Source organism: Pseudopodoces humilis, chromosome 3 (genome assembly GCF_049639895.1).
Source record: "Pseudopodoces humilis isolate 2021_Gansu_Grassland_sample_001 chromosome 3, ASM4963989v1, whole genome shotgun sequence".
NCBI lineage: Eukaryota > Metazoa > Chordata > Aves > Passeriformes > Paridae > Pseudopodoces > Pseudopodoces humilis.
Genome location: NC_142202.1, coordinates 58,015,808 through 58,029,274, shown reverse-complemented (window position 1 = coordinate 58,029,274; position 13,467 = coordinate 58,015,808). Strand labels below are relative to the sequence as shown.

General features: G+C 37.4%; 1 protein-coding gene across 2 annotated transcripts in view; it reads right to left on the bottom strand.

Moving 5' to 3' along the window:
• The window catches only part of HBS1L (HBS1 like translational GTPase), a 58,982-nt gene extending 46,204 nt beyond the window's left edge, over nt 1–12,778 (bottom strand). Inside the window, exons 1-5 of one of the 2 annotated variants that reach the window (XM_014263580.2) lie at nt 12,630–12,778; nt 9,997–10,062; nt 8,123–8,260; nt 5,782–5,976; nt 155–5,135 (exon numbers count right to left, since the gene is read on the bottom strand). In XM_014263580.2, the coding sequence (XP_014119055.1) occupies nt 3,691–5,135; nt 5,782–5,976; nt 8,123–8,260; nt 9,997–10,062; nt 12,630–12,672 (1,887 nt within the window). In that variant the 5' untranslated portion in view covers nt 12,673–12,778 and the 3' untranslated portion in view covers nt 155–3,690. Of the gene's footprint in view, nt 1–154; nt 5,136–5,781; nt 5,977–8,122; nt 8,261–9,996; nt 10,063–12,629 lie in introns of those variants that run through there. The other variant, XM_005518369.3, reaches the window with a different exon arrangement.
• Between the last annotated feature and the right edge of the window lie 689 nt (nt 12,779–13,467).

Here is a 13,467-nt window from a genome sequence, read left to right as displayed (position 1 = left end):
TAGTTGTTGCTGTTTAACTTTCTGAGAAAGTGCAGATTTTCAGAAATTGTTGATTATAGAATGTTTGCAATGGCACAGTAAAGAAAGAGGGCAAAACACAAGACTGCAAAGACTACCTCCCTGCACCAATTAGTCTCTTAGAAATAACATTTTGAAATACTCTTGTGAAAAAGTTCTAGAAATTCAAGCACCTTGCTGCATGTGAAACTTAAGGTCTTGAGAACTGTCCAAATAGATTTTGCCTTACTTTCTCCAAAGGAATCTTCTATGCAAAGAGTGCCCATACAAACCTAGACAAGAACTGGAGCCTGTTTCCACAACAGATATAAACATTACAGAACATTCAACTCTATTTCTATCAGGTAAGTTAACAAGAAATTGTAATTAACTCAGTCCTTTAATAACAGGCATTTTATTTAAATACATAAAGCAACATCCAGAAGTCAATTTTGTACTGAAAATAGCCAGCAGCCACTTAAAAATTATGCACAAAATAAATCTGATGCACTAAATGCCTTAGGAGTGTACAGTATTACTATATCTATGCAGTTTAATATTATCTTTTTCTGTTTATATGCAAACACAGACAAGTATTTTGCAATGTTAATATGTGAATCCCAAAACAAGTAACACAATTAACCCATGATTAACCAAAGATAGACAGTAGCTGCAAAATGAGAGGGGGAATTATATACATAAATTAAGAAAATAAGCTCACTGTGTCAAGCATAAAACAGGCAGATTTAGTTCACTAGAATTCTAACATTCATTAGAATGTTCAGAGCAAAGGCCAAACACAGTTGTTAAACAAAAATTCCACATACCATATCATGCAGTATTCTAACACGATTAAACCTGTCTTCTATACCATACACCTCGTTCTCAGCAAAGAATTAAAGGAATAAGTAAGGAAATTACTAAAATACCTGTTTAATTTAAAAAGCAAATATAGCAACACAATACTTTTTGTTTAGAAAAACAAAACTATAAAATTGTCTAGTCATGAAAATAAATCTCTGCTGAAAATTAATTGGAATTCAGGTTTATTCACTACTTAGGTACCTTCTCCAATGTTCAGCCTGCAGGTCTGTATTAATTCAAGTCTTACTTCAGGATTCAGGATTGCAAACTGAGGAAAAATTCCTCTCCTACTGCTTATACAGTGAACAGCATATACTGCTCCTTCATGACCACTAACACCACAGTCAAATGCCAATGAAAAAGTAATTATATATGAAAATCTAGCTACCTAACAAGATCCAACGTTGTTTACTAAGGTAACAATCCCATAGTAAGATAGATCCATGATAAACATACAATGCTGATGCTCTTTGGCGTCAGTCACTTGTTCAAGCTTTAATCTGCATGAAAACTATGCCAAAACTGAGCTTAAAGTACTACAGATTGCCCACTACTACTTGTTCCAATGGTATCCACAGGACCTATATTTAGTTGTATGTCCAGTTCATGATCTAAAATTATTACAAATGCTAAGAAGTTTTATGCAAATAAGGGAAGACAGGGGAATGAGAAAACAGACCAAAACCAAAGTGAAGCTAGACAAAGAAAATAAGAAAATATTTAGATGGGAAAGCAAAGCTATTCAACTTTAGAAGACCCACATGCATTAGAAATCTCTACTGACATTAATTAAGTCCTCTGGAGTATTTGAAACAGACAAAAACAAAACCACCTACAAATATAACAGGCACAACAATGCCAAACTTTGCATTCATATTTTATGTTGAAAAATTAGAATCTCTCTACTAAAAAATACACACAGTTTTGGGAAAAGTGAGCTTTAATTACAAACTCTGCTAATACGATCCTTTGGTCAGTATGAAAAACAGGCTTGGATTTTTAAGCAGGGGGAAGTTAAAGCTTGGACTAACTGCAGAAGAACAGATTACTGAAAAGCATTTCATATTCTTGATACAGTAGAATTTGCTATTATGACTAATTAAGTATTATGACAATCAGTATTACAATCAGTATCCACCAGACTTCTGTAGAAAGTCGTCTCAGGAAATCAATTATGCTCCTGCTAATGAACTTATCAGATCATAGTATGTACACTGGATTGTATTGTTTAATCCTTTAAAGGAACACCAAATAGGTTAGGATAGATTAACACGTCAACTGGAACATAAACACTGCAGCACTGTCATTATATAAAATTTTTATTAATTAGGGTAAGAAACATTAATTTAATTCACAAGGTCAAATATCACACTGCTCTTAGTCCTAAATGACAAATGCATCAACTAGACAAACAAGCAAAATATACAGACCATTAAATTTGTACCTGAGAGAACTGGAACATGTTTTGTTTTATTTTATTTAGAAACAAAATCATAGTGCAACCTGAAGTCAGGAATAAACCTAAAGGTTTTGTCTTCTTTATGATGTAACATACTTAACAAAAATTAGATTAAAAATAGATGAAAGTCATATCTAGTGTTTCATACTAGCTGCCAAGTTTAGCATAAGTGTATGAATGCATGTTTTTCTAGTTGCAGCAGTATCTCCATTGAACTTATTGTTGTTCTGGATCTAAAACACTGACCATGACACTGGAAATATATTAGAGGTCATAATGTGTACTAAAAGGAAAGTGAAAACATACATGTGGCTACTAATTTGAATAACGGGGCACCATAGTAAGTCCAGAATGCTCCAATTTGGATCTTTCATCTAAAGATTCAAAATAACAGCAATGGGTTCAAACAGTAGAAGAGAATGAATTTCTATTTCTAAAAGAAGTTTTTTCAAAAAAGACAAGAGGCAGACACAAATAGCACTTAGGCTTTGCCTGAATTTTTTTTTCCATTGAGCAAAGAAAGATTCTCATGCTACATTTGAAAGAACCAATACTTCAGTAATTCTCTGAAAGACTGAGAATAAACAATAGAATCCTAGGAAAACTTCTTATGAAATACATGCAGCATGTACATACCTATAAAATTGCTGGTTTAAAATGCTGGATATCACATTTTGATAGCTAATTGGAATCAGGGGGCCACAACAATTTAATTGCTTGCTCCCCTACAGATTTGGTCCTATCAAAAACTACACATGTACTACCACAACCAGAACTGTCAAAACCTGAGGTTCTTGAGGTTTTAAAAAACTAAAGGCATTTCTGTTGTTATAGTGTGATCAGTATAAAGACAGAATAATGATATTGACTGGAAACATCCATTACAAGACTGGCAGTTTAATAACATACCTTTACCAGAAAATCTAACCTTAAGAACATTTAATAAAACAGTTGTAATATAAACTGAAGTTCCTGCTCCCCAAACTATACACCATGTAGCAAAAGTAAATTGCATTATAAAATAATAGTCCACTTTTCTTCCCAATGAACTGTATCTTAACACCTAGAGTGATATTTCAAGAAGTCTAATGGTGTTTACAGAATTTTTTACATGCAGTATCTGTATAGTAAAGTTCAAGACTTTCCAAAAGTTAAAAATGTTAAACTGCCAGTGAAAATTATGCAAAAATTAAGATACTCAGTGCAACACTTTAAAAGTTCACATATAAATTTCTACCTATCAGCAAAAAGTGTAATATGTCAATTTAAAAAATGAAAAAAAAAATCAATTCTGGATCATAAATAGGTCCTATATAATTTTTTTTAATATAATGCAATATCAACACCAATGCTTTCTTTTGTTTTTTTCATTACTGTCTTGTAAAAGCTTTTCTTTGGTTAGCTTTCACAATATCATCAGGAGATGCTGATTTGAAGTCAAATGGTGTTATGGCTATGGTAGGACCAGTTTCCTTGGGTTTTACATCTTGTACTTGTCTACTGTATAGGAAAGTTTTATGTATCCCAACTGTGTGCCGCTTATACCCTTTTGGAGGATAACGGAGGCACAAGGTTAAAGCAAAAGCTGAAGGTCTTGCACGCAGCGCCTTAATCCATGAAAGGGACAAATCCTGCCTCTTAAGACCATGCCCTTTTTTGGGTTTCCTGTTTGTTTTGGTAGAACCAGAACCTTTTCCTTGTTTTTCTTTTACAAGTTTTGTTTCAGGACTTAAGATATTTGACTGTCCTGGCACACTTTTCTCTGTAGATACCTCTGCATTTTTCACAAGGACACTTAAATCAATGTTCGTTCCTTGGGAGGGCCTCAATTCAATTACATTGCACAAGGGCAAGTCAGTCCTTTGCTCAGTTTTATCTAATTCAATAGTCTCTGCAATTAAATCCGAGAGTGATAAATTCTCAACCTCCTTTACTGGAGAAACTGTAGAAAGGGCTAGAGAAGACAAAGATCCTGTTAGCTCTGGCATCCCACCTGAAGTTTGGGATTGACTTACTAGTTGTGATAATGATGAGGTTCCCAATTTCCTATCAGTGAGACTTGCGGTTGACTGGGTATAAAGATCAGCCAAAGAGTAACAGTGGCTAGCACTGCTTTCCTGATGCTCCTGAAGCAAGTCAGCCAATGATGTACTTCCAGATCTTAACACTGGCAAAGCAGCCATGTCTGAAGAGGGGCTTTCTTGCTTTCTACTTCGTGCAAGTGAAGAAAAATTTTCAAGAAGTTGATTCTTTTTATTTACAGTATGACTGACTTCATTACCAAGAGCCAAGTTTCCTAAAGCACTTGCTAAACATGGAGGACTATAAAAATCTGCATTAATATTACAACCAGAAGTTTTTGATGAAACAAGAGGAATGCTGTGCTCAGGACTCAGAGAATCACAAACCACATTCTGCATCAGCAAGGATTTCAAGTCCTGAGTTTCCTTGCATTTCAGTGGGTTACTTCCTATGCTAGAGGAAACGTCTTGACTGTCAGGAACCAAACTTACTGCATTAGCACTTTCTGGTAGTTGCTTCTCTGCCTGTTTATTCACAGGTTCACAAAATGATCCTTTACACAAATCATCACTGAACGCAGATGACAGAACAAATGAAGAGGATTTCAATGCTTTCCTTTCACATGAAGGTATATTGGATTTTTCAGAATTTGTAGTTAAAGAATAAAGAGCTGAATCACTTTTGGCTGTCAAGTTTCCAAACCCAGGTTTGTTGGTGTTGTCAGCAAAATTGTCTACTGCACAAGAGAAACTGTCTGTATCAACACACATTTCTGGACAACAATGTAAGTCTCCTTACCTTACAATAGCCAATAATTTTCAGATGGAAGTCCAGTCATAATGAAATATCCCATTTTTTAAAAGTTGACAGCAGCAACAAAAAAAAAAATCAAGAAACATGAAAAGGCATTTCATTACTAAGTGTCTTTCAAAGGTAAGGAATGTTCTACAATTAAATTACAGGCATCTACTGAAATACTTCAAGAACTTGAAGAATTAGCAGAGAATGCCAGTGAAGAGTACAAATATTTAAGTACAGATCAAAATAAGTAAACTACTGTATAGACACTACCTAAAAAGGTCGATACTAGGGATGAGAGATGTCAATTTACCAAATAAATAACAGAAGCACTAAACATTTAAAGATGCTTTCCAAATTTAAGGACATGCATTAATTCAGTTAAGTCATATATTATAAATCAGAAATCTATCATGAACTGTAGATGGTCGCAGCTTGAATTGAAACTGACACTGAGGTGTTATTTTGACTTCAAGCTCAAGAAAAGCTCTTTCCTTTAAATGTTTTAGAATACACATATAGTAAGTCAGTTTTCTTTTATTTTCCAAGAAATGACTATTGCAATGATAAGCATCTTCACAAAATTAAATCATTGATAGAAATTAATCACCTTGAAAGTAAACAATTAAATAGAAGTATACCTTTTGTAGTCTTTGCTAAAATCACAGCATCCTTATTCTTGGTCTTCACATTTTGCTTACTGCCTTGTGAAAGCACAAGATTCAAAGCCTTTTGTACATCAAATTTAGTATCCAGTACTGCTTGGACCATTGCTTGTTCTGGTATGGACTCTGCCAAAACTTCTCTCATTTGATCAAGGCATGAATTAAGACGGGCTGAAAGAAACACATTATTGTTATAAGCTGCCCAAAAGTATGTCTTCAATGGCCTAACCACGAGCACCACACCTCCAATTTGCGAACAGAAGGGAAAAATATTACAATAAGACCTTTAGAAATTAACTTCAATCTCATTTACTGCCCTGATAGACTTTGTTCACACACCCTGCAGAACATCTGACCTATTTCAGAAATTGCAATAAAGAACATATTATTGACTACTTATTAATCTAGAAAGTCTCAGTACTGAAACATTTTGATGTCATAAAATAACTATCTTCACCGCAGAGAAGAAGTACAAATAATCACGGTAAAATTATCCAAAGTAATATAGTAAGTCAATGTAGAATCCCACTAAACAGCACATTTTAAGTGTTTACAGATGGTACAATTAACACCCAAAGTAAAACAGCATTTTCAGGGTCCTCAGGCCTTAACAACTGAAAACCAGGATCAACATGCCAGGTTTCAAACTACCTGTAATCTTTACCTTTTCAAAAACTGTAATATATTTTTGGCTGATAAAATCAATTTTCTTTGGAGCATATTTCTGCAACTATAATATGCCTTTACTAAGATACTTGCTGGACAACAAGAGACTGAAAATTCACCAGGTTGCCACTCACTGCAAGCCATACAAACACTAAAGAGCAGAAGAAAATCTTCCTGAAATCCCAGTTTCTGCCCGTTCAGATTTTAGAAAAAAGGAACTGAAGAACAGGAAGACAGCTACATATTTTTATTTGAACACATCCTGGAAGATGTTTAAGTAAGTTTGTTTAAGGGAATTCAACATCACAGAATTCCAACCTTCCACAAGGTTACTTATATTAGCACCCTTTACCTGTAATTCAAATAGCAAGTGAATCTTCCCCAGACATTTGTTCTGCAAAACAAGTGTGGGCAGAGCCCTGCACAATGTGCTGGTTGACATTTTACTATCTAATACTCAACAAGAACAACCTTGTAAAACTCTTTGCAGCCACCCTGGCTACATCAAGAATTTTGTATTAATGGCCAACACTACATACTGTATCAAACATAATAGGTCTTGTGAGACCACTAATGTTTTCACAGTAGAAGTGGATATTTTGAGGTTTCTTTTTCCTCTTTTATTAGTCTAAAATGTTACTTTCCTTCCTGCTCCAATACTAGCTCTTAACTGGTTGAGCCTGTCAAAAGCATTCCACAAATCCAGAGGACTACACTGTCTAGAAGACCTGTAGCATTATACTGGCTAATTCTTTCAAACTGTCCTCCACAGCTTTATTTCCTGCCATAAAAACATGTATATTATTCCCTAACATATCATATTTAACCATATCTCTAAGCATTAGCTTAACTTCTACCAATTTACTTGACATGGAATCAAAATTCTTTAGAATTCACTGTTCTGAATGTTCTGCAACTTTTTTAAGTACCAAATGTCAATACACTTTAGTCTGATCTTTTCAACATTTTAAAAATAACCCTGATTATTTCCAAAACATTAAAAACTATATTAACCATTAATATTTAGGAAAGAGACTTGTGAATCTTTTTCACAAAGCACGTAATTAGGCAATTAGGCAGGAAGTTTAAAAAACAAAATCAAGTATTTTTCCCCAACCACTCAGCTCAGAACTCAGCTTGCAATGTGGAATTCACGGCTGCAAGAATGAATGAAAACAAAAGTCTTACGAATTCAAAACAGGGTAAGAAAAGATTGTACAGAATATTGGCTACTCTTTCAAGGAAATGCAAGACTTTGAAAACCTCTTAAATACTGCTACTTGCTATAATTTGGAATGCAAAACAAAGAAATAATTTTAATTCTAATACTCAGTTATAATATTCAAGAGTCAAGATCTGAGCTGTCAGTACAGCTGTTCTAATGCCTCCACTTCACATAAAATCTCATTATTTCTAGTAAGAAACTAAGAATACATTTCAATGTGTGCAACCAAGTTACAAGTAGTACACAAAAAGTAATTACAAACTTGAAGAATGACCACTGAAGGTAGCTCCCTAAGGGTATTTTTTAGTAACAAGATTCCAAAGTTGTGAGCAATGTCAGTCAAGTAAGAAATATTAATTTAAGACTACCCTAGTAAATCTTTAATTCATGTAAGAGATTATTCTGATAGTTGTTTTCTATAATTACCTCTATCAACTTCAGCCAACTGATGAGTGGGTGTAAAACAATCAGCAGCAGCATCTGTACCTTCATAGCCGTATTCTTCTTCTAATGGCTCAGCAAACGTGGCTGGTTTGTCTCGTCTGGAGTAAATAAACTGAGCTGCTGCATTAGGTAAAAAACAAAGTATTAAAAAAAAAAGTCAAATGCTTCTTCCTCCTTTAAAAGCAAAACATAACTAAAGGTCAAATAAGTTAGGATGCTGAACTGCTGCAGTTTCAAGGGGTTTCAAGGGGTGGTGAGACACTATTGTATAATTACTACTTGAGGACTGCACAGAGCATACAACAGCTTATGCTAAAATATAAATAAGTTGCCATCACACTGGAACTACAGGCTGGGCAATATCACCATAACAATGAAATGCAATAATTCTGCAAAGTTCATCATTACAAAAAAGATTATACTCCAGGAAAAACAGTATTGTCTATACGAATCTATGGCCTAATGTCTCCAGAACCTTATACAATTATTTTTAAACTTTATTTGAATCACAAAAAGTTAGCATAAAACTAACAGTGCTTTTATAGTATGTGACTGTTAAATTACTGATATGAATTTAACAGAGTTGAACACATCCTTTCTTTCTTGGAATTTCATTAGAAATACAGCCCATGATTAAGAACACATATTCACACAAAACTTTAAACAAGTGCGTGGTTTCACTCTGTTTTAGTAATATTAAGGCATATACAGATAAAACTCCTTGCTGAAAAAGAACCCCAGTCATTATACTCTCTCAGAAATATGCAAACTATAATGTAAACTAATTGCCTCTCATGATGTAAAATCTGAAATCCACAGAAGTAGCAACTCCTAGCAACTGTTTCCCAAATGCATACACACCATTTCATATTCAATCACCATAACTGAAGTAACTATTGTTATACAATCTAGATGAGATTATTTTATAATTGAAGCTTCCACACAAAGTGTTCTTAGGAAAATTACTGCACACAGACAGGAATTAATTTTGCTGTTTATCAGTCTACACTTGAGCAAAAAGTATACACTGCACATTTTCATGACTGAAATCAACAGCATGGGAGATGGACCAGAGTTTTAAAACCTAACTATCTCAAGTTCCTGAGGTCAGAGGTCACACACTACATCACAGTCACAGTGGATTAGATCCAAATCAGCTACCCGCAGTAGCACAGCTGCATGTCAACACCAGCTGTACTATTTCCAGGGCCTATTCAGCTCTAGAAACACTGCCACCAAATCTGGGGAAACCCTAAACTGATAATCCTGCCAGAGACTTGACTGGAGAACACAAACTAATGGTTCTATAGCCAGGCTGAATTCAGCTGGGCTGAACCACTCCAACTATGCCTTACTTGAGCACACAGCCATCGCTATTTTTACATCTACTTTGCAACATTGCAAATGCTGGAAGGCTGATTAGCTCCACATGCTCTTGCATGAGAGGACCAGCAGTGCAACCCATATTTACTCAAAGATGAGTAAAAGACATCAACTATCAGGTGCACAGGTTAACAACTGTTAAACCCAGGTAGATCCTACTAACCAGATAAAATAAATGTGAAAAGATACCAAATGTTTCAAGATTATTAACACATTGCCACAGAGCATATTTTTACATTACCAAGTACATTCCAGCCATCTAGGATAATATATATGTAGGACTCAGGATGTGGCCAGCTGTCTAATGGGACTTTCAAAAATCCAATGCCTAATACTACGTAACTGACTGTAACAGGATTATGGCCACTAGGCACCTTTCAAAAGTGTCACTAGCTTTTAAAATTTGTTTTAATTTAGAAATAAATATCTGAACAGGTATCAATGAGCAATACTTGATAATTATTTGAACTAACCTGTTGAAGGAGAAATGCAATAATCATCTTCTACTGATTGGCCATACACATCATCATCTTCAAAGTCTATGAAGCAAAAACAGCAAGATTAATCTGCACAATATTATCTAATAATATAATTCAAAGCATAGATTTTGCACAAGGTTTTATGAAACAATGCACTTCCTGTATTCCAGAAGTATAGTTAGATTCTGTTTATTTACCGATGTAAGAAGCCTCTAGGTTCCAATAATACATTGTAATTTCATTACAATAATATAATTTAACATTTAATGCTCTATTCATTAAAATGAAAATTTTCAAGAGCTACCACACTTCACACCTCCTCCTTCAGCATCTCCTTTGCTCTCACAGACTAAATCCAACTTTCTACAGTTCCACAAATCTTTACCCACAGCACTTCTCTTGATATGTTTGCTTGACCTCTCAGTCTTCACCCCATATAGACAGTTTAATTATAATTTCTACTCCAACAACTCAGGATCAGCATTTCTACTCCGCTCCTATGCATGTCTCACATTTCTTCTCTATTTTATGCTTACACCCATCCACCTTGTAAAGAAGTTCAGCAAAGCAAAAAAAACAATTCACAATTCCCTTCAAATATGCAAAATTGTTTTGGGTAAAAAGCAAGTATCTTACACAATTACTTAAAGACAAAAATATTCTTTCCTCATAAAAAAAGGGCACCAAGAAATACAAAGAATAAGTTATGCAACTTCCCCTCCAAAAACTAATCCTAGTATTACATCAATCTTAAAAAAAAAGTGTGATTTTCACTAAGTAATAATGAAATACATGAAAAAAGTGATAAACAACATTAAAGACATTACTGCACTTGGCAGTTTCACAAGTAATATCTATTCTTCATTGTTTTAAAAGACAGACCACCACATGCACTGACCATAACAATTAGCATTTAAAAATTACATAAATTACAGAGAACACAGTAAAAGCTACTTAAGCATTCCAGCTGTATTGCCAAGATATTTGCAGATGGCATATCACATTTGGTTATGATCACAGAATCTCAGAAAGGAGAGGGGAAAAAAATGGAACGTGGTCAAATAAAGACCAGAAGATCTAAGGCCTCAGAAGCTTTCCTATAAAAGGAAACCAAAAAATACTCTAAATATTTTACTCTAAAACTTTTCTATTGAGAAATGCGAATCATATATGGGCATTACAGAAACACACGCAGCGTAAAAAGAACAATTTGCATTAAATAGAAAAAACAGCCTATTTCATTTGGGCCATAAATGTTTCTGTGTGACTACAGAAAAAACATATGGTGGCAAGACCTGACAGGTAACCTCACAGTGATGTTTCCAATAGAAATAGCAACTTAATGGCTACAGCAAATAACTGTGTATCTCAGCAAACTCATTAAAAGAGAGTTAGGAACACTGAAATTAACTCTATGGATTGCGTACTCAACTTCTCAAAATCCAGAGAATCAGCTGAAACGAACATTTCAACCCATCTGTGATCAAAAATGGTCTCTAAAGGATGAAAAATCAAGCAGTAAAATTCCTAATTTAGTTCAAGATTTTCAAGGTAAATTTACACTAGCAGAAACCACAAGGTGGGAACACATAGCCAGCACAGCTCACCAGAATTTACAACTTCCAAGAAATTCCAAGATCAGAGTGCAAAACCCAATTTCCACTACTATAATACATAAAACCTGTGTAGTCTGTTCACTCAACTGAAGAGCAGAGGCAGGCTGAAGCATTTCTTGCATTTTTTTAATAATCTGAGAGTGAAGCAACAAAATTGCTGCTCTCTTACCTAAGGGTTCTTCAAAATACCAGAATGAACTGAAGTGTGTCCATTTCTCCACAGCCCAAGCCAATAATGACTTTGAGGGGGAAAAAAATACTCTGATTTACAGTTTGCCTAAGCTAATGGGGCCAGGGCACAAAGAAAACTGCAGGTACAAGACAAGTTCTTATGGAAGACCTCCTTCATTCCGTGCAAGAAGCTTAATTAAAATGAGAAAGCTGCCTGAAAACGAGATTATTCCTTAAATGCACAACTCCATCTTTAAGATTCTTCCTCAAGTAACAGCTGCTGACTCCTATTAACATCAGCAACACTTTGCTAGAGTTTGGCCGTGAATACAAACTTTTATGTTTTGCAAGACTAAAAATGGATGGGTTCAACCGTACTGAGGCCTTTTTCAAGTCAGTGCCGCCACTAAAAAGCGGAGTCAATTTGGGCAGCTCAAGGCAATGCAGGTAGAACCCAGCTGTGCCTTGGACCTCGTCCCAAGGCCACGCTCTCCTCGTGCGGAAGCTCCCGGGAGGCCCCGGCGGCAGAAGGAGGTCCTGGATGGCGGAGTGGCCACGTGTGCCCGACCGTCCCCACTCGGGCCGGGAACGGGGCGGGGAGAGGCCTCGCCCGGAGCCCCGGCCAACCCCCGCCGAGGGGAGGTGAGGGGGCGGCTTTTCCCCTCCCACCGCCCCTGACAGCCCCCCGGGCCCTCCCCTACCGCCGTGCGGGCTCCGCCACACCCTCCTGCCCGCGGCCACCGGGACGGGAGGCCCGGCCGGTGGCAGGGGCACAGGCCGGGAGGAGCGCGGAGGGACCGGCAGCTGCTGTCACCAGCGCCTGCTCGCCATAACCGCTACCTTCGTCGTAGTTATATCCTCGGACGTTCCTGTGCCGGGACATGACGACGACGGCGGCGGCCTCGCTGGCTCGCTCGCCCGCCCGCGGTGGCGCTGGCGCGGCCGGCCTAGGTCGCCATGTTGAAGTCCTGGCGCCTGGCGGAATCCCCCCTTGCGCAGGCGCGCGGGGCGGCGCTTCCGCTCCGGTGCGCTGCTGGGCATGCGCGCGGCCCGGCCCGCCTGGCTCGCGCGCTGGCTCGGAGCGCGCGGGGCCGGGGGCGGCTCCCGGAGGCGCTCGCGCCCCGCCCTCGCGCTGGGCCCGGCTGGGGCGGCCCGGGCCGCAGAGGGAGCAGGGGGGGCGACGGCCCCGGCCCCGGCCCCGGAACGACCGAGTGGCTACTGGAGGTGGCACTTGGAGCTGAGGTATAGCTGACCTGGTGGAGACCAGCCCGAGTTTAGTCTCGATAATCTTGGACGCCTCCTCCAACCTGAACAAACGTTGTGGTTCCGCAGGGTCTAGTAGCATAGAGTCTTATCTGAAGTAGCTGTCTGTTTAGTAATGCGAGTTACAAGGAAAAACTAGATAAGAGGTGCCATTTTCTGTCAATTTATGAGTTTGGTTCAAGCCAAAAATGGGAAATTTTACATTTAAGCAAGTGTTTTAAAACTTACTCAAAAATAGTTGCATCATTGATTAAAAGGGAGCATTCTACATAGGTCTAAATTCACTAAGGGTATGCTTATTTAAAAACACTAGGAAGAAGTGTATTTGTTCTGTGTACCACCACAGGAACTGGGTTTGAAGGGCTTTGAAATTAAGGACAAGGCCTTTCTCAATTCTGGATCTGAAACAGCTCCA